The sequence below is a fragment of the Dromiciops gliroides genome, chromosome 2 (assembly GCF_019393635.1).
Source record: "Dromiciops gliroides isolate mDroGli1 chromosome 2, mDroGli1.pri, whole genome shotgun sequence".
Lineage (NCBI taxonomy): Eukaryota > Metazoa > Chordata > Mammalia > Microbiotheria > Microbiotheriidae > Dromiciops > Dromiciops gliroides.
The window spans coordinates 442507783-442528001 of record NC_057862.1 but is presented as its reverse complement, the minus strand read 5'-3'; the positions used below and the strand labels follow the sequence as shown (position 1 = coordinate 442528001).

The following is a 20219-nucleotide window of genomic DNA, read 5'->3' as shown; positions in this document are numbered from 1 at the left end:
TGTTCATAGGAACCACTTGTGCCTGGCCTGAGGTAGAGCATTCTGAGTTCATATTGGCCGGATCAGCCACAGACGGACACACTGTACCTTGACCCCAACACAGTGATGTCATTTTGGTCCTCTTTGAGAAAGAAGCACAACCACCAAGGAAGGATAAATAGGAAACATTCAAAGAAACAAGGATTTGTACAAATTAATGCAGAATTAAATAAGTAGAACCAGAACAATATACACAAGGACTACAATGATGTGAATGAAAAAAACAAACAAAAGGAAGCTACATTAGTGCAGTAATTGTAATAATAAATCTTGGTCCTGGACAAGAGATAATGAAACCTAGCTTCCTCCTCTGATAAAAGAAGGGATCTACAGGGCAGAATGTTGTGGACATTATCAGATGAGGGGACTAGGAGTTATTTTCATTTAATTGTTTCTCTTCAGTACAACTGAGGGGTCAGTTATCCAAAAGATAATGGTGATATAAAGATCAAAATAAAAAATTGTTTTTAGAGTAAAATATAAGAAATATTAAAGAAAACTTTTCATATACCTGACCCTCCCCCCCCCCCACTTTGTTGGAAAAGAAAAGCTCTGACCTCACTTATGCTCCCTTCACCCACCAGCCCTGGAGTTTATAGGGTTGAGATTACAGATGCTTCTAGAGTTAGAATTGCCTATTGGAAAAAGTCATGGATATTGGAGTCAGAGGATCTAAATTCAATCCCAGTTTTGCCACTTGCTACCTGTGTGACCTTGGACAAAATCACTTTCCCTCTCTGGGCTTCAGTTTCCTGATCTATAAAATGAGACAACTAGAGTACCCCTTAGGTGTCTTCCAATCTAAATCAATGATACTACAATTGTCCCATGAAGCCTATAATCCTGACCATTCCAGCCTAAAGGGGGCTGCTCTCCTCAGAACTCCTTCTAAGACTACCCTAACTGTTAAATATTGAAAAGTTTTACCAGCTTCTATCAACTATCCTGAACGGCAGGAACCTCAGAGCTTCTCCCAAAAGTAAGAGAAAAGCTGAGGAACTGAAACATTCTTACCAGGGTATCCTATCACAGGGCTCATTAGGTTCTCACAGCACAAGTGTTAACTGTGTACATGCCATTGAACACAAAATGTAAACTCCATGAGAGCAGTAACTCATTTTATTGTTTGGATCCTCAGCACTTAGCTTAATAAGTACTTAAATATTTTTGAATGGAAAAATGTTTGTACTGATCAGTTTTCAATCATCTCAAATTGCAGTATTATTAATTGAGATAAATATCATATGACATATTTAGGAGAGGAAAAGGACTTCAAAAATCAAATGCATTCTCCTAAGGGAAATGACTAGTTGGTGGGCTTCAGTTTTCTTACCTGTTTAAAAAAAAGCTAATGAACAAGATGACTCCTGACATGCCTTCTAGCTCCAAAAACTGATGATCACACAAGTCCAAGGATAGAAATGTAGAGGCTGGGAAGGCACACCTTTGAGTGACTCAGTCCTTCGGTTTGTAATGATATATTACAGGATCATGAATTTAGAGCTATTTAGAGAATTCAGAGGTCATTAGGTCCAACTCCCTCATTTTATAGATGAAGAAACTGAGGTCTAGAGAAGGTGAACAACTCGTTCAAGCTAACACAGATAGTGGCAGAAGTGGGATTTGAACTCAGGTCCTGTGACTTAAAATCCAGCACACTGCACATTCAACCACATTGAAGGGCACACTGCAGCAAATTCATAGGATTATGGATATAAAGCCCAAAGGACCTGAGCTGTCATCTAGTATAAACTTCTCATTTTACAGATGAGGAAACTGAGGGTCAAAGAGTCTAAGTGCCTTGCCCAGGGTCACAGTGTCTGAGGTAGGATTCAAACCCAGTTTATCCTGATTCCAAGTCTGTGGCTTTATCAACTAACCACACTGACTCTCCCTATTCAATTCAAGTCACTGTGTTAGGCAATGGGGGTAAAGAAATAAAAAAGAAGTGCCTGTGGTTAAGAAACCTACCCCTACTGGATGGGGAGGAGATAGGCAGATGGATATAACACATACAAAGGTTAAAAAGACAAGTGCTTCTGAGAAGTTTTGAGGAAAGACTACAAATAACAGAGAGAGTGAGAAAATGCCTCATGATGGAGATAGCATTTGAGCTGTGCTCTGCAAGGAAGTAAGGCTTCTAAGAGGACCAGGGCAGAAAGGGGGGTATTTTACACTGACACAGAGGTGAGAGATTGAACATCCAGAAGAGGAAAGGAGCTGAGTCTTTTCCCCTAACCCAGCTCTCTATCCAAATCCCCAGTCAGGTCCTTTGAAGTCTAAATGCTTCCATTATCCCTCTCTGATGGGGTATCTAAGGCGATCTGTCCACTACTCTCAAACCATTTCTCCAGAGGAGATGGGATGGGGTGGGGAAGTAGGATGGTAAATTCTTATTTTTCCGTTTCATTTACTACTCCAAAGCAGAATGGTGAGGGAAGAGAGAGGGTGTGGGAAGAAGAGAGAACTTCAGGACAACTCCTAGCCCAAGAGCATAAGGGGGAAGGGATCTTGGTGTCATAGAATAGGCCCTGCTCCAAGAGTCCCCCACACTCCTTCATGCTGGGAAAACCCAAAGATTCCAGGCCAGATCCTAGTTCTCCTGGGATCTGGGAAGTAGGAAGCCCCAGTCCAAGACCAGAAATCAGCAGCCTCAGCCTCAACCCCTGCCCAGTACGAAGAAAGACCAGGGTCCCAAGGTCCCTCAGGTCCACTGGTCCATGCCCCCTGCCTCCATTGGGGCCAGAATCATTTTGAAGGGATGAAGAATGTTGGAAGAAATCGGATTCCGAAAGTTCTCACTCTGAAATCTTGTAGGGGAAGTTCTTAAATTTTACCTAATCTCTGTGGAAACGTTAGTCCATTTTAATTGTAGGGAGATAACTGCTCCACTTGCAGCTTCTGGATTTGGTGCACTCTCCGAGATTCCAGCCTGGGGTTGAAAGTCAAGTGGTTTCTGTGTTCCTCTAGGCTCAGCCCCTTTGGACTTAAAAGGATACTACCACCGGCACCCTCCTTCCACAGGATTCAGCGTCACCCGGAGCAGCAGCCCTCCCCGAAGCTTCAAAGACTTCGAGAGGGTAAATACAAAGTAACTCAGGGGCCTTTTAATCTGCTCCCAAGATCAGCAGACCAAGATTCCCTCCAACAGGTCCCTCCACCAAGTCCAGGACTTCACCCGTCAATTAACCCTTTCCACCTCCCTTCTTTCCCCTTCCTGGGAAGAAAATGCTAATGAACCTAGTTGCTAGAGAGGACGAAGAACCCAACTAGCTACTGGATTCCCACGCGCCGGGGAATCACTTTCCGCTGGAGAGGACTAAACGTGCCCCCGGGGCTCTGAAAAGAACAAATCTCGGTCCTCTCTCCTCAACCCCCGCCCACTCGCCTACACACAAGCAGCACAACCTCTACCCTAAAATAGGGGCCGAAAGCGTAACACCGGGAAAGAAAGACCTGGCACACACCCTCATCCTCTTCTGAGGAAAACAGGTAGCCAGCCGCCAATGCTCGGACGGACCCAGGAGTCCCACTTTTCCAGTTCCACTAGTTCCACTTTTCCAGTTCCACTAGTTCGAACTGAGCAGATCCCTCACCACCACCCCATTCAGCCTGACCTCCCCGTACCTGGATGGTCTGGTTGGGGTCGCCGCCAGCCACTGGCCCCCCAACTAGCTTGCAGTAAAGGTCCTCGGTGGGCCGCGGGGGGCCCCGCGCTCCGGCTGGCGCCTCCTCCCCACAAGTCGCAGAAGCCGAGATGCGGGTGCCCTCCGCCAGGTTGAAGTAAGGTGGGTGTAAGCTGAAGCCGCCACCGCTCCCACCACCCCAGCTGCCTGTTCCTTCGCCACCGGCCTCGGGCGCCCCAACCCCACCATGGAGAAGCAGCAGCAGCAGCAGCAGCAACAGAGGGGACAGCGCGCAGAGAGACGCGTCCCCCCGGCGGTGCCCAGCTCCCCACCTCGCCATCTTTTCAGGGGAGCCGGCGGCGGGGGCTGGGACGCGAGCGAAATGGAGAAGGAGGAGGAGGAGAGGAGGGGGCCCCCGATTCAGAGAGGAGTCGAAGCGCACATTGCGAGCGCTGGGCGTCCAAGTAATAAATGAATAAATACGGTAAATGCGGGAGTCCAACTTTTTCTTGCTACGCTGCGCTCCCTCCCGGTGCCTTCTCCCAAAGCTCTCTAGCCCTAGCCGGGGGCCAAGAGGGCGGGCTGGGCCACTTAATCCGGGGAGGAGACTTCAAGTTGCCCCCGCCCCCTCCCGCCCCTCTTCTCTTCTCCTCTCCCCTTCTCGGCCCAACCCTGCCTAACCCAACCCAGCCCAGCCCAGCTTGGCCCGGCCCGGCTCGGTCCGGCCCGGCTCCTCTTGGCTTGGCGCCCACAAGCGGCCCAACCCCCAGAATGGCCGTCCCGGTGGGGAAGGGGGAGGGGGCGGGGCTGGACACTGGACAGAAGAGCCTTTAACTCTTCCGGCCCCGAAACGAGCCGGGGCACCTGCTGAGGGGAGGGAGAGGGGGAGAGAAAGGGAAAGGGGAGGAGACAGCCATTATTCCTGGGGTCGACCCTCTCCTTCCCCCCACCTTGCGTGTCGCGGGGCTAGGCCGTGGGAAAAAAAATAGGTTTTCTATGGAAGGGGAGGATTTCCTCCTGTTCCCTCCTCCTTCACGTGAAATTTCTTTTCAAGTTTTCCCTACTGGGGGGTTGTGGTGCCCACCCTCCTCTCCTCTTCTCTCCCCTCCCCTCCCTTCTGCTGCCTTCTCCTCCTTCTCCGCTTTTCTCCTTCTGCCTGAATCCCCTGTCCTCGGTAGCCACGGGAGCGGGCCTCCTGGAAGCGGAGGGAGACGGACCGTGGGTTAGAGCGGGGCTGGGGTGTGGGGAGGGGGAGAGACTCCGGGTGCCTGGCTTTGGGGTTCGTAAATCCGCCACATTCAGAAACTTCCTAGGCCCCGGGCGTTCTGCACCTTACAAAAGTTAGGGGTTTTTCGCTCGCCCTTTGTTTCGGCCACCCTGGGCACCCCCAGCCCGGCCGAGGAGGCGCCGCCCAGCGGCCCCAAGAATGCCGCTGACTCTGAGACCCTGGCGGCCTGGGAAGCAGCATGAAGCCCCCAGACTCTGCAAGGAAAACGGGGGACTCTAACAATTGTGCACTCTTTCACACCCCCATCCCGCTGTCTCCAATTGCATCCAATCAGCTCAGCATCGAAAGAGTTAATTACCTGGCGGCTCCTAGAGTTTCCTCTCCCACCCTAAAGTAATATTTTTACAAATTTATGGCCCGACCTAAACTGAATAGCCCGCTTTTTCCCATTGTAAACTTTCAGAAATAAGTATTTTGGTATCCACAGTATTTAGAGTTGGAAGAGACCTTAGACGTCATCTAGTCTAACACATCTTTTACCAAGCACCTATAATATAAGCTTGGTATATGTTACTTAGTAACTTGTGAAGGACAAATCTTAAATTACTTCAACTGGTTCATATTTGTGAGGTGAGGATGTTTCAACGAAAAATGTTCTCCTTCTACCCAGTTCTGTTCTTCCTCCTTTGTAAGTTTGGTGCCCCTCGAACAAAGAGCTGTCCTGTTGCGTTCTGTTCATTGTCAAACTAAACGGATCTCATTCCCCCCCCCCAATACATAGATTTAAGCAAGAAAGTCCCTCGGATTGTTGTTATGGTCAGTGGCAACTCTAGGAGACTAAGTTTCCATTTTTCACATTTCAGAACCTACTTACACGACCTTTAAAATCCCTTACTACTCTAAATTCACAATCCTAAGATTCTACAATATTATTAAAAGTAGTATTTCAACACATCAAGGGACTAAAGATTAAACTGATAGTGGATACTCCCTCCTCCTGCGCAAGTAGCAGCCCCTCCATGCCTTTCCACGTCATAGATAGGTCCATAGGGTCACAGAGCTGGGAGGGGGACTGAGATTTCATCAAATCTAACCGGCTCATTTTTTACAGGCAAGAAAAATGAAACTCAAGAAAGTTAAGTGATTTCTCCAAGGTCATACTGGTAATGTCAGAGGCAGAATGTTTCATGAATTGTTATTGGCCAAAAAAATTTCCTTATGTGGTGAGCAAACAGCTGATGGGGAATCTCTCTGTACTTAGCTAGGATGGTCCTCAGACAACAGATGTATACAACAGTGTTTTGCCAGATTGTGTCTGAAGCTTTTCCCATCATTATAATAATAACAACATATCTATTTAGAATAATAAGGTTAACAAACCACTTTTCCCACAATCCTTTTGGGGAGAAGATTCAAGTTTTACCATTGATTTTTTTATAGATAACAAAAGAGAGTTCCATGATTGGTCCATTGTCACAGGGCTAGGAAGTGTCTGAGCTGGGAGTATGAATACAGGTGACTTGACTTCAAGTCTAATACTGTTTCTACTCTCCCAGACTTGTACACTAGGATAAGGCATAAAAATAAAACTACGGGGGATATAATAATAATAATAATAAACAACTATCTACTTATACATCAAAGATGCATGATTTCTTTAGTTGGCAATGCCTCTGATAGATCCCAGCCCCTATGTGTTTTAGTAGAAAGTTTTCTTGAGAAGCTATGGTCAAGAAATAAATCATCTCCTGGTAGCCAATTCTCTCATGTTGATCTTTTTTTTCTTTCTCTTTTTTACATAGGCAGGCTGATCCCCAGACACTAGATTGATGGTATATGTATGGGCCTGTCCTAGAAGAAATTAGTATAGTTTTCCAGAACCTGGGGTCACCTCAGAGCCGTGATGAAACATCAAAATAAGACTTCATTGAGAAACAATAGTATGTAAAAAAAAAACCACCCTCATTTTGGCACCAAAAAACTCAAATAGCTCTTTCCCATGTCACTTTGCTAATAAGATGAGGGATATATGCATGATGAAACATGCTACCTACCTCCTTACAGAGAAGTGATGGATGCAAATTGGTACATATATTTTTTTGGATGTGGCCAATGTAGAAATTTGTTTTGCTTGACAATGAGTATTAGGTATAAGGGTTTGCTTTTTTCTTTTCTTCCCCGCCCCCCCCCCCAGTGGGGCAGAGAAGTGAGAGGGAGAGAAAATAGATTTTGACTAATTGAAAAAATGAAATTAAGCTTTTAATAAGTAGAGAGATATAAATCTAGGTCTTCCTAGGACAATTCCTGTGCTTTTCCACTATTCTCCAACTGCCAAAGCTTCTGTAAAGTTGTTCCTATTCTCTAAAGGCTGTCTTTAGAGACTGTTCAGTGTTCTCTTCCATGAAGTCTGATTCATGAAGAGGTCATCCAGCACCTAACCAATCCACTCCATGATCATGGAGACCAGACAGGGCCAAGTATCCTTCAGAAACCACAAGAGGAACCAGAATGAGGGAGTCACAGAGTTATGTACACATTTGTCACTGGGACTCTTGCAGTTTGCAGTAATATTGGATTCCTGTATATTTATCCCACCCTTACAAGACAACACCTTCCCAAATCTGCCCCCGCCAGTCATTCAGCCACATTGTTATGGTTTTGGAAAGGCCCCATAAACAAGGCAAGACCTTTACTCTAGTGCTGGGTTTGTGTCCCAGATGTTTTTGCATTTGGGTGGCTCCTGTGATTGGTTTTCCTTTTTTTTTCCCCTTCACTTCTGCCAAACATCATCCTTGAGGGAACCCCTTGTCAGAAGCATCTGTTTGGCCAGCTGTTCTTCCTTGGAGTCTACAAGCCAAACCAGAGGCTGGCCTTTTGCAAAATGTTTCTGCTTCTACTGGGAAAGAGGCAGCATTTCTTGCTTCACATTGAAGTTTACAAGCATCTTGGATTTGACAAAAATTTGTTTTTCCCTCTTCTGACCTTTGGGGGATAGGGATTATTTGTATGATATTCTAATCTGAGGTTGTTTTATTCAGAAGGTGCACAGTTGACCACTGTCATTTAAACCTGTTCCCAGAGCCTGAGGCAAGGAAGAGAGCTTCAGTAGAGATACTGTGAATAGTTTGGAAGGAGTGCATAGTTTGGTGGAAATCAACCTTAATTATCAAGTAAGTCAGTGGTGTCAAACTGAAATAGAACCAGGGCCACTAAACCATACATAAGGATCCCTGCAGCCCCATATTGACTTAAAAAACCATACATGTTTATAGGTTTCTTTTATAATTAATACATCAACACATTAAAATCAGATAGGGATGTTGTGGGCCTCATGTAGCATGTTTGATGCCTCTGATTTAAATCAAGCTTTCATCTTACATATAAGAAAAGCAAGACCTACCAATTAATTGACTGCCCAAGGTCACAAACATAGCAAATAGCAAAGCCTAGATTCAAACCCAGGGCTTCAGATTCTAAATTCTGTAGTATTTCCAGATTAGAAAGAGAAAAACTATTATAATTTTATATAGCACTTCACCTCCCCAAACCCCCTCCCATGTATGACTTCATTCTCCAAATCTCAAAGTTCCCAGATACAGAAAAGGTAGAATTTAGCCTTTCTCCTCCCACCCTTCCCCCTGTATTTGTCATCTTTGATGATGTATATGTGATAAAGAGGAGAGAGAGAGAGAGATAGAGAGACAGAGAGACAGAGAGAGAGACAGAGAGACAGAGACAGAGAGACAGAGAGAGAAACATTAACTGTGGACTTTGTTTTCTGGTTCCACCCAACTGAAAGAAAGCCCTGAACTCTCCTTGGACAGCAAATTAGAGTTGTGCTTCCCCTGTCTTGGGCTGGATAGTTGTAGCCTTTCAATGGATTTTCCTTTTCTCTACCCACCCCCAGATGAGTTACTACTTTAACTGCATGCATTGGCCCTGGTGATGGTGGTCTGGACTTTCTAAAGTATTCACTATCAAATAAGCTCCCATTCATTCCTTTCATAAAACAAACAACTAGGAGATGGTACTGGAATTTGAAGGTGAGGGGTTAAGGAAAATCTGTAGGTATTCAAGCCTGTTTCTTGAGGAGTCATCATTGTCTCTTATCCCTGGACATCAGACCTCCTCTGATAGGCAAAGGAACCAATTATCAGTTTACAAATGAAACTTGCCTCACCCTGCCCTCCCCCTCTCTCCCATTTCACTGGGGAATGGTGGGAAGTGATCCTGAGAATGAACTTCCTTCCCAAAGTTATTATAGGGTCTAATCGCTGAAAAAGAAGCAGCTGGTGTATAGTAAAAAGAGTATTAGATTCACTCAGAGGAGCTGGGTTTGAATCCTCACTCTGCTATTATTAGGTGTAATACCTGCATTACTTCCTTTCTTTGGGCCTTAGCGTCTACCTTTATAAAATGAAGAGGTTGGACTAAATGATTACCAAAGTCCCTTTTAGATCTAAATCCTATAATGCAAGTGTAGCAAGGGTAGATTATAGCAGTCCTAGTAAAAAGGGCCAGAGTACATGCCCAGACCCATGGGAAATATTCTAGGACCCTCTGTATTCTCTTCACTTCAGCTCCCCACCAGGATGGTCACATTTTAGATTCTGCCATCACTATTCCACTTCAAAACCTTGAAATCTGAAATTTGATCTCTATGAAGGATCTCTGATCCTTCCACTGTACACTATCCTTTACCCTCATTGTAAACTGTCATCCTTGCTTCTCTATTCCCCTGGTCAATCAGCCCTGTCTTGGCCTCATTTTTTTGTCTCTACTCAGTCTTGACTCTTTGATCACCCACTTCAATAATTCATCCTTCTACATCCTTTAATCCCCCTTTCCCTTTTCCTTCCACCATTCCCATCCTGCTAACTCTCATACCTGGGAAACTCCTACCATTGGTTTCCTTTGCCCCTACTCTTAGGCTGCTGAGCACTGCTGGAAGAAATAAATTGTGAAATCATGCTTACTGGGCCCTCTACAAATTTAAGTTATCTAACCTCAATTTTGACTTCACTGCTGCATGACAATCCTATTAGTCATCTGACTACATGGGGTAGGGGAAAGAACAATTTCCACTTTGTGTTCAAGGTTTTGAGTCAGAAGTCTTGAATCCTAGGACTTCTAGTTATGACCTATGTGGTCTGGGCAAGTCACTTCCTCTCTCTGGCTCAGTTTCCTCATCTGTAAAATGAACCACTTTGTTTTTTCTGGATTAGTGATCTCCAAACTTTTTTGATCACATATCCCATCAGTAAAAAATGTTTGAACATGTACCCCCAATTTGTGTATATTTACTTATTTAGAAATTATATGTATATATGTTTACATGGGATAGTATAGGCTACTATAATAATAATACATTATAAAATTTATTCTAAAATAGACATTTTGAAAGGATAAGAAAAAATGAAATTTGTTTTGTTCCTAGAATCATTCAGGAATAATTAGAGTATATTGAATAGAGTAAAGAAGTGATATGGATAGATCTGTACTTTGGTAAAAGTGTGTCGGGGCAGCTAGGTGGCACAGTGGATAAAGCACCAGCCCTGGAGTCAGGAGGACCTGAGTTCAAATCTGACCTCAGACACTTAACACTTACTAGCTGTGTGACCCTGGGCAAGTCACTTAACCCCAATTGCATCACTTTTTTTAAAAAGTGTGTGGAGGATTGATTAGTAAAGGGAGAGACTTGAGGTAGAAGACCAGTTGGAAGAAAATTTAAATAATCTATGTTAGCATGAATGAGATCCTGAATTGGGGTGGTGGTTGTGTTAAGTAGAGAGAAAGGAACAAGATGTGAGAGATATAGAGGTAGAAATGTTAAGATCTAGTAACTGATTGGATACATGGCATGAGGGAGAATGAGAAGGTGAAGATGACACCAAAGTTGTGAATCCAGATAACTGAAAGGATAATGTTATTCTTGATAATAAAAGGGAAATTTGGGGGCAATGATCATGTAGTGATATCTTTGATCTTTTGCAACCCATCCATGCTTGCTCATTCTGTGCTGCTCACTCTGTCCTACTCAAAATGAAAAAGGGGGATGTGGAACTTTTTTACCTGCTGATGCCCTAGAACACAGAGACCACTGAGGCCACCAGGTAATCTGGGGAGGTACTAGTAGGTATATGCTGGGATGGGGAGAGAAGAGAAAGAGAATTTTCCCAGTGGCATTTTCAGAGCTGCTTCTCTGGGTAGCAAGCCCTGTTAGGTTATAACTGCTGGTCAGGGCTAACATTGAGCTAGATGGAGGAAGCTGGGAGTTTGTAAAGAAGAGGAAGGGGGTAGGGTAGGGAGAGTTAGGAGATAAGGCTAGGTTTGGTCACGTGGGAGACAAACTCTATTATTGGCTATGTGGAGAGGATGGGATGTGACCCATTTTCACACTTTCCACTTGTTTGATCATGGGTCAGATTGTGGCATTCCAGAGGGCCTCCATCAACCCCTTGGTTGGATCACAGAGATGGAAGAGGCCTCAGATGTCATCTATTCCAACTCCCTTATTTTATAGATGAAGAAACTAAGGTCCACATTGAGAAAGAACGTCCCAAGGTCACTCGAATAGTAAATGGAAGAACTAGGATTTGAACCGAGGTCTTATGGCTCTGAATCCAATCCTCTTCTCATTGCAGCATCATCTCTAATGTCTCTTCTAGTTCTTTGTCTATGATCCTATAACTCTATGATTTTCCCATAACAGCAATTCCAGACCTTCTACTGATCTCAAACTCACAACTCTATATCCTCTCTCTCAACAAACAATTTTGCCTCCTACCTTACCTGAGGCCATTGAATGTGAACTCTCTCCATTTGCCTCCTTCACTCCAGTATTAGGGGATGTGATGACCTTACTCTTTGCCACCAGGACCTTCAGTTCCATTCTTTTCTACCTCCTCTGTGGTCTTGCCTCATCAAACATCCTTCAGTCAAGAAATGAGATTCTCTGACCTAAAAATCTCACCGCCATCACTTTGCTACTCCCTCTAGTTAGTATCCTCTTGCTTTCTGCCTCTTGAATGCCAAGATACTAGAAAGAGTAGTATATACTTGCTGCCTCCTCTTGTTAACCACCACCCACTCAATCAGTCCTGATCCCTTGGCAATGTGGCTTTTGTTCTCACCACTGTCCTCAGACAACCCTCTCCAAGGTCACTAATGACTTCCTTATTATGAAATCTAATGGCCTATTGTCACTCCTCATATTTCTTGGCCTTTCTGTGGCATTGAACACTGGACTGCTCCATCTTTCTGGATGCTCTCTCCTTCCCGAGATTCTGTGACACTGGACTCTCATGCTTCTTGTCCTGTGTCCCTGAAAACCACTCCTTTTCCATTTTCTTTAGTTTCTTCATCTTCCTATAATCCCTGAAACATGATGCTTTCCTAAAGTTTTTGTCCTTGGCACTCTTTTTTCTCTACGGGCTTTCCCTTGATGATCTCATCTACTCCCCTGGCTTCAGTGATCATCTCTATTCCGATGGATAATTCCTCAGGGTTCTAGTCCCATATTTCCAACTGTTTATTGGATATATAACTCTGCTTGGGTGTCTCCAAACTCAACATGCTCATCATCTTCTTCCTAAAACCTATTCCACCCCCTAACTTCCTTATTTCTATTGATGGCACTGATATCCTCCTACTTACTATACTTAAAACATTAATTTTTAAAAGTCCTCCTCCCTTTTCCCACTCATTCAGCAAGTTGCAAAGTGCTGATGATTCTACCTTCTCAATATCTTTTCCAACCAATTCCCACTGAGACCCATCCTGTTCAGCCCTTTATCTCTGCTCATTTAGAGCCTTAGTCTCTAAGCTTTTTAAATTGTATACCCCATCAGTAAACAATTTTTGAACAGCAATATATATATTTCATTCATAAATCATATGCATATACTTCTATACTAGTAATCCTATGATGAAATTTATACAAAATAGAAATGAAAAGGGATTAGAGGTAAAATACTTTGAAAATAATATTTTGTATTAAAATATCTTGCAGTCGCTAAAATTATTAATGATAGTATTGTAATGAAAGCAATGCAATTGAAGATACTTCATTATTTTTTAAAATCTTGTTTTAACACTCAGTTATGCAGGAATCCAGATCTGATTCTAAGTTCATTTTAGTCAGATACTTTGGGTGTCATAGCTAAAAAGGATGCCTCAGAAAGATATATAGATCTAAATGGAAGAAGAGCCATCATTAACTGTATTTACTAAATAAAGATCCTCATTCTTCAATCCCAACCAACAATCTTATAAAGATTTTTAAAATTGAAATTCTTTGAGTAAATGTCCATCTTCCCTGACATCAATCACTTGCTTTTGCAAACTAGTAGGCAAATGTTGTCATTTTACATTTTTAACAAATGGATTCAAAACCCACTGAAACTCTTCATTTGGATACTTTTAAAATAGATTAGATGGGGCAGCTAGGTGGTGCAGTGTTTAGATCACTGGTCCTGGAATCAGGAGTACCTGAGTTCAAATCTGGCCTTAGACACTTCATACTTACTAGCTATGTGACCCTGGGCAAGTCACTTAACCCCAATTGCTTCACTTAAAAAAAATAGATTGGAAAATTACATTTCCAAGTTTTAAAATTGAGCCGAGATGAGTTTTTAAAATGTCACATTGTTTTCTTTTTTTTGTGGGGGACAATGAGGGTTAAGTGACTTGCCCAGGGTTACACAGCTAGTAAGTGTCAAGTGTCTGAAGCCGGATTTGAACTCAGGTAATTCTGAATCCAGGGCCGGTGCTTTATCCACTGTGCCACCTAGCTGCCCCCATGTCACATTGTTTTCAACAACTCACAGAAGAGAGTTAAGCATCTAGGAGGAGAAAGTATTCATCAGTGTCAAATGCTGCAGAGTTCAAGAAGGATGAAGATTGAGAAATGGTTATTAGACGGGGCAGCTAGGTGGTGCAGTGGATAAAGCACAGGCCCTGGATTCAGGAAGGACCTGAGTTCAAATACAGCCTCAGACACTTGACACTTAACTAGCTGTGTGACCCTGGACAATTCACTTAATCCTCATTGCCCTGGAAAAAAAAAGAAGAAAAAATGCAAAGGGAGAAAAGGTTATTAGATTTGACACTTAGGAGAATGCTGAGAACTTTGAAGAGAGCAGTTTCAGCTGAGTCAGGAGTTGATGATAACAAGAAAGTTAAGAACCTAGGTTACCAGAAGGATGATGGTGCCCTTAGAAATAGGAAAGTTTGGAAATAGGGTGAATGGTGGGGTAGAGTAGAAGGGAAATGTACTGTAATAAGACCTGCAATATGCCTACTCCTCCTGGGTTACTCATCACGCAAGATGCTGTGCAGTGTAGCTACTTGTTCTACTCATTCTTTCTCCCCCCCCAAAAAAAAAAATTAAAAGGAGGTAGTTTTATTCACTGGTCACTACTCTAGAACCTACCCCTGAAGTGCCTCTAAAGAAACCATGAGGTCAGCTATGTGGTACAGTGGATAGAGCACTGACCCTGGAGCCAGGAGGACCTGAGTTCAAATCTGGCCTCAGACACTTGACACTTACTAGCTGTGTGACCCTGGGAAAGTCACTTAACCCCAATTGCCTCACATAAAAAATAAGAAGAAAAGAAAAAGAAACCATGAGATGATCCTGGGGATAGGATATGGAGACAGTTGGGTAAGTAGGAGGCATGTGTCTGCCTACACAGCTGCAGTGAAAGCCTGGGTTGCAATTAAGTTATAACCTCCCTAACTGGCCAATATCAATATACCTACAAAAGGACAGAGGTGAAAAAAAAGAGTAGGGGAGTATTGAGCTATAATGGATGAAAGGGACGGTAGAGATATATTGGAGAAAAACTCACACTTGACTACTGTGAGATGGATGAAGTACAAGTTATCTTCCCAATCTCTGAATGGTTAATCATACATACCTTGGGTTCAATCTATGGCCCCTACTAGGGAAACTTCTATGATAATAATATTTCAACTAGTCTTCACAGTTCCAATCAATCCTTGCTCAAATCTATTCTTTGTACCACTGCCCAAGAACCCTTCCTAATGCATTTCTTTAATCTAATCACTTTTCTATTACAAAACAATCAATGGTTCCCAATTGCTTACTGAATAAAACATACATTCATGGCTCTGGCATTCAAGGAGCTCCAAAATCTAGCTCTAATCTACCTATAAAGCATCACCTACTCTTCTTCTTTATGTGTTTAATCTTCCAGCCAAGTTGGACTATTTTACATCTCTTGTTCTTATCTTTCCCTCCCTCATCTCAGATGATAGTAAGCATTTATTCACTTATTATCTGCCAGGCATTGTGCTAAGCACTGGGAATACAAAAAAGAAGCAAAATACAGTCCCTGCCTGTAAGGAGCCTGCAATCTAATGGGAGTGACAACATGTAAATAGCTATGTGCATACAAGATACATACAGTGTAAATGAGAGAGAATCTCAGAGAGAATGCACCATGTGTGGAGAGGAGGAAGAAAGGAAAAACCTCTTACAGGAAGTGGGATTTGAACTGAATATCGAAGGAAGCCAGGAGCCAGAGATGAGGAGGGAGAGAATTCCAGTCATAGGAGAAAGCCAGTGAAAAGACTCTAGGATGGACTATGTTTTATAAGAAACAACACAAAGGCCAGTGTCATTAGATCAAGGAGTGTGTGGGAGGAGAGGAAATGGAGGCACCCATTGTAGACAGTTTTCTCAAGGAGTTTAGCAATAAATGGAAGAAAGATATAGGATAATTGCTGACAAGAATGTTAATTTCAAGTAAAGCCTTTTTTTTAAGGATTGGGGACACTTGCACATGTTTGTAGGCAACAAAGAAGTAGCCAGTACATAAAGGAGAGAATGAAAACTAGCAAGAGTAGAGATGACAGGTGAAGACATGTTGAAAAGATGAGATGGAATTGGGATTAAGGGTGAAGGTAGAGGGGTTTGCCTTAAAAAAAAGTTCTTGTGAAATGTGAGTGAAAGAGGAAATTATGGGAGGTAACTTTTGAATATTATGAGATGAGGAGGAGACAAGGGAGAATTCTTGGCAAATGGCCTCAATTTTTCCACTGAAGTATGAGTCAGGTCCTCAGCTGAAAGGATTGTTGGAGGGGGTGCCACAGGAAGCTTGAGGATGGATGAAAAGGTTTGCGATAGACATTCTGTGAATGGAAGAAGGAACTGATTAAGGAAGTTTTGCTTATTGCCTTTTTCATTGAGCGCCCAGTTGAGACTATGTATCATAAATTTGTACTGGACCCAGTTATCATGGCTTTGTGACTTTCTCTAGCTCCATTTAGTGGCATGTGAATAGGAACAAAAGTGGCGGATGGTGGGAGATCAGTGGGGATCTAGTTGAAATTATGTAAAATAAATTGAAATGTGCTTTTATTCATGCTCATGTCATTGCTTATTCTTGGAATGAAATCCCCTCCAGACACCCCCAATATCACACAAGGAGGACTAAATAAGTAAGTATTGACATCTGTCCCTTCTTTCAAAGTTCTATTCAGATGCTCTTTGCTCTATAAGCCTACATATATTCATATACCTATATAAGTGATCACCTCCCTCTTCAAATACTTTTTTCTTTTCAAATATTATATCTTTTTCTTTTTTTTTTTAAGTGAGGCAATTGGGGGGTTAAGTGACTTGCCCAGGGTCACACAGCTAGTAAGTGTTAAGTGTCTGAGGCCGGATTTGAACTCAGGTCCTCCTGACTCCAGGGCCGGTGCTCTATCCACTGCGCCACCTAGCTGCCCCTCAAATATTATATCGATGCTCTTTCTGTTTCTTCCTTCCACCCATACCATAGATCCAGTCCCCCATCATCAACCACTTTCTAGACATTTCAAACTGAAGGGGCTCACAAGTATCTCAAACTCAACATGGCCAAAGCAAAACTCAATATCTTTCTCCCCAGTTCCACCCCTCTTATAACCTTCTCTATTTCTGTCCAAGACTATCATTCTAGTTTACCTAGATTTGGAATGTCTGTGTTATCCTTGATTCTTCACATTCACTCATCTGTAATTTACATATCCAATCACCTTTCCAAAAGCTTGTCATTTCTGTCCTCTTTCCAACAGAGCCACCACCACAGCTCAGGTCCTTACCACCTCTGGCCTGGACTATTGAAATAACCTTCTAATTTATCTCCTTGCTTCAAGTCTTTACCCCTTTCAATATATCCTCCACATAGCTTTCAAGGTGATTTTCCTAAAATGTAGGTCTGACTATATTAATACTCTTCACAGTAAACTCCAATGGCTCCCTATAACCTTAATGATCAAATATAAACACATTAGCTTTGCATTTAATATTCTTCACAACTTGGCCTCAACCTACCTTTCCAGTTTTATTACATGCAGTTTTATTATTCTCCACTTATTTCTAGTTTTATTATTCTCTTTCGAAAATCTACAGTTTAGCCAAACTGTCTTTCTTACTGTTCTTCATACATGGCACTCCATTTCTTGTCTCTGTAACTTTCCACCCCATGCTTGGAATTCACTTCCCTTTTCACCTCTACCTGTTCTTCAAGACTTAGATTAAGCACCATTTTCTTCAACAATCCTTTCTTGATCTCCCCATTTGCTAGTACCTTCCCCTCTCCATAACTTTGTGTGTGTGTATGTGTGTGTGTGATAGGTCTGTGACTGAATCTAACCCTTCCTTGTAGCAATTAAGTACAATTAAGCAAAATTAATCATAACATTCCCCATGCCTGAAAACATTTGCCTAGTTCTAGCAGAAAGTCAGGAGGCAAGTTTCACAATCATTCATGACTGGCTACTGCTTTGATCAGAGTTCTAAAGTTTTTCAATGTTATTTTCAATTGAATTATTGAGGTCACTGTAGAAATTGTTTTCCTGGTTTAGTTTATTTGCTGTTTATTAGTTCATACAAATCAGCCCAACTTTCTCACAATCCTTCATATTCATGATTTCTAAGAGTACGGTAATATTCCCTGACATTCATATACCACAATTTGTCCAGAGGAAATGATAAGCATTCGCCTTCTTTCCAGTTCTTTACTACTACCAACAGTACTGCTATACACATAGTTATATATGGGGACTTTTCTCCCTTTCCATGATATCCTTAGGGTATGTGACAATTTGAGACAATGCTGGGTCCAAGGGTATGTACAACTTGTTTTCCAGAGGGGTTGGATCAATTCATAGGTCTTCTCACAACTCCCCCAACATGTATCATTTTCATTTTTTGACATTTTTGCCTCTCTGGTAGATATGGGGTGAGTCATCAGAGCTGTTTACATTTATAGTTATTATTAGTGATTCTTTCCCTTAAATGCTTGTAACATTTAGACTAGACCTCTCCTTTGCATTTATCTCACTTGTGCAAATTCCTCTGATTGGATTTTAAAGCCCTTCATGACCTCGCTCTTTTAACCTACCTCTCTGACCTTATGAATGTATTTCTCCCCTTCTTGAGCTCTACACTCCAGTCAAAATGGGTGTTTTTGATATTTGTCACACACAGTATTCTATTTCTGAACTCTGTGCCCTCACATAAGCTGCCCCACGTGCCTCAAATATTCTCCTGCATCACCTCTGCCTCTTGCAATCCCTAATTTCCTAGGCTTAAGTGCCTACCTCCCTCATGAGGCCTTTTTCTGATCCCCCAGCTGCTTATACCTTCCCTGCCTCCATGGCCTCCTTATGTATACACATACATGTATTGTGTAATAGCGAGCAAGTCCTTGAAGTATGTGCAAATATTCCTTGCCTGGTTTCGGTCTTTAAAGCATGTGCAGAGTATTCCTCGCTTGGTTTCAGTCAATGTGACCAGGTGGAACATTTAGGGGTACCTATTTCTAGCCATGATGGCATCAGTTTTGTGTGATTATCAATTCTTCTCTTTAGCTATAAAGCCAGAGGAACTTGGGGCTTCTGGCTAGGTAATGTCCTTCCTCTAAGACCTCCTCCCCTCCTCCACAGCATTACTGTTCCTTCAGCTACAGGGCCTATATTGGTTAACCTCTTCTTTCTCTAGTGACACAGCTCAAGATTTCCCTGTCTTCCTTAGAAGGCCATGTCACTGAACTCTTAAATTTGAGGGTAACTCATGAGGCAACCCCCAAGGCTGGTACTGAAGAAATCTCTCTCCTTGAACTAAAAGGAGATAAAGCTACCTAGGAAATTCCCTTTCCGTGATAGAAGGCTGAATCCTAGGATTTTTAAACTTGGGGCTACTCAGAAGGTACACCCTAATTCTGACTTCCTCCCAAATTCTCCATTCCTTGATTAAAAGTACAGATTTTAGAATCTTACAACTAAGATAACCGAACCCCGCCTCCTCTACATAGGAAGTTGGAACTCAGGAATATTGTCCATGAATTTCCCTTTTGGGGCAAGTGGGCAAGGACAAGTGTGCTTCTGCTACATGATTCTGTAATAACACTTATCATTTGCTGCCATCTCTTGGACTGGGAAAATCCATTATCAGAAATTCTATTCATAGGTCATGTGGGTGAAAACATTTTATGAAGGTATTTTTTACTCCTATATGTTATTACTCAAAGGCAACCATTTTCATTTACAGAGAGAAGGAGATCATGTGTACATATAGATTACCCCTGCCCAGGACCCAGGACACAGGTCCACTCTGCTAAATCCTAGCCTGTCTTCTAAATGGGGAAAAGGTGAAGAAGATGAAAAAAAAAAAGTATGTGTGTGTGTGCGTGTGTGTGTGGAGTCTCCCAGTTAATTTTATATATACTTTTTTTGTTGTTGAGGCAATTGGGGTTAAGTGACTTGCCCAGGGTCACACAGCTAGTAAGTGTCAAGTGTCTGAGGTCACATTTGAACTCAGGTCCTCCTCACCCCAGGGCCAGTGCTCTATCCACTGTGCCACCTAGTTGCCCCTCCCAGTTCATTTTAAAAGGTTGTTGGAAGAAGTTAGTTTCTCCAACAAGGGTTCATCCTTCCCAGTGTCCTTGCCAGCCAGCCATCAAGGAGGCAGCCTTAGTCCCTGGAAACCCAATCAGGAGCCATCCCTTGACTTCTCAGTAAGGACTAACAAAGGTACCTCTACCCTCTGGAGGGTGGTGCCCATCAGATACCCCAAAAGTTCATTACCATGTACATTCATCTAGTTAGTTGGGGAACTTATTAAATTGATCAGGAAATTCCCTGGATTAATTCCATATACTCTCATCCTCTAATGGCAGAGATATTTCCATTAATCACAAATCCACCTACAAATGAGATGTGGGGGGAAAGTAGAAAGGAACCTATTACAGAAAGCGAGTAGAAAAGGGACATCAGTGGATTTAGTCTTCTCTTTCAACCAGGATGAACAAGCC

General features: G+C 42.7%; 1 protein-coding gene across 1 annotated transcript in view; it reads right to left on the bottom strand.

The window, feature by feature from the left end:
* The window catches only part of LAMA5 (laminin subunit alpha 5), a 225312-nt gene that overhangs the window by 122848 nt on the left and 82245 nt on the right, over nt 1-20219 (bottom strand). Inside the window, exons 2-4 of the mRNA XM_043980944.1 lie at nt 5002-5147; nt 4347-4532; nt 3667-4223 (exon numbers count right to left, since the gene is read on the bottom strand). Coding sequence (XP_043836879.1) covers nt 3667-4223; nt 4347-4532; nt 5002-5147 — 889 coding nt within the window. The remainder of the gene's footprint in view (nt 1-3666; nt 4224-4346; nt 4533-5001; nt 5148-20219) is intronic.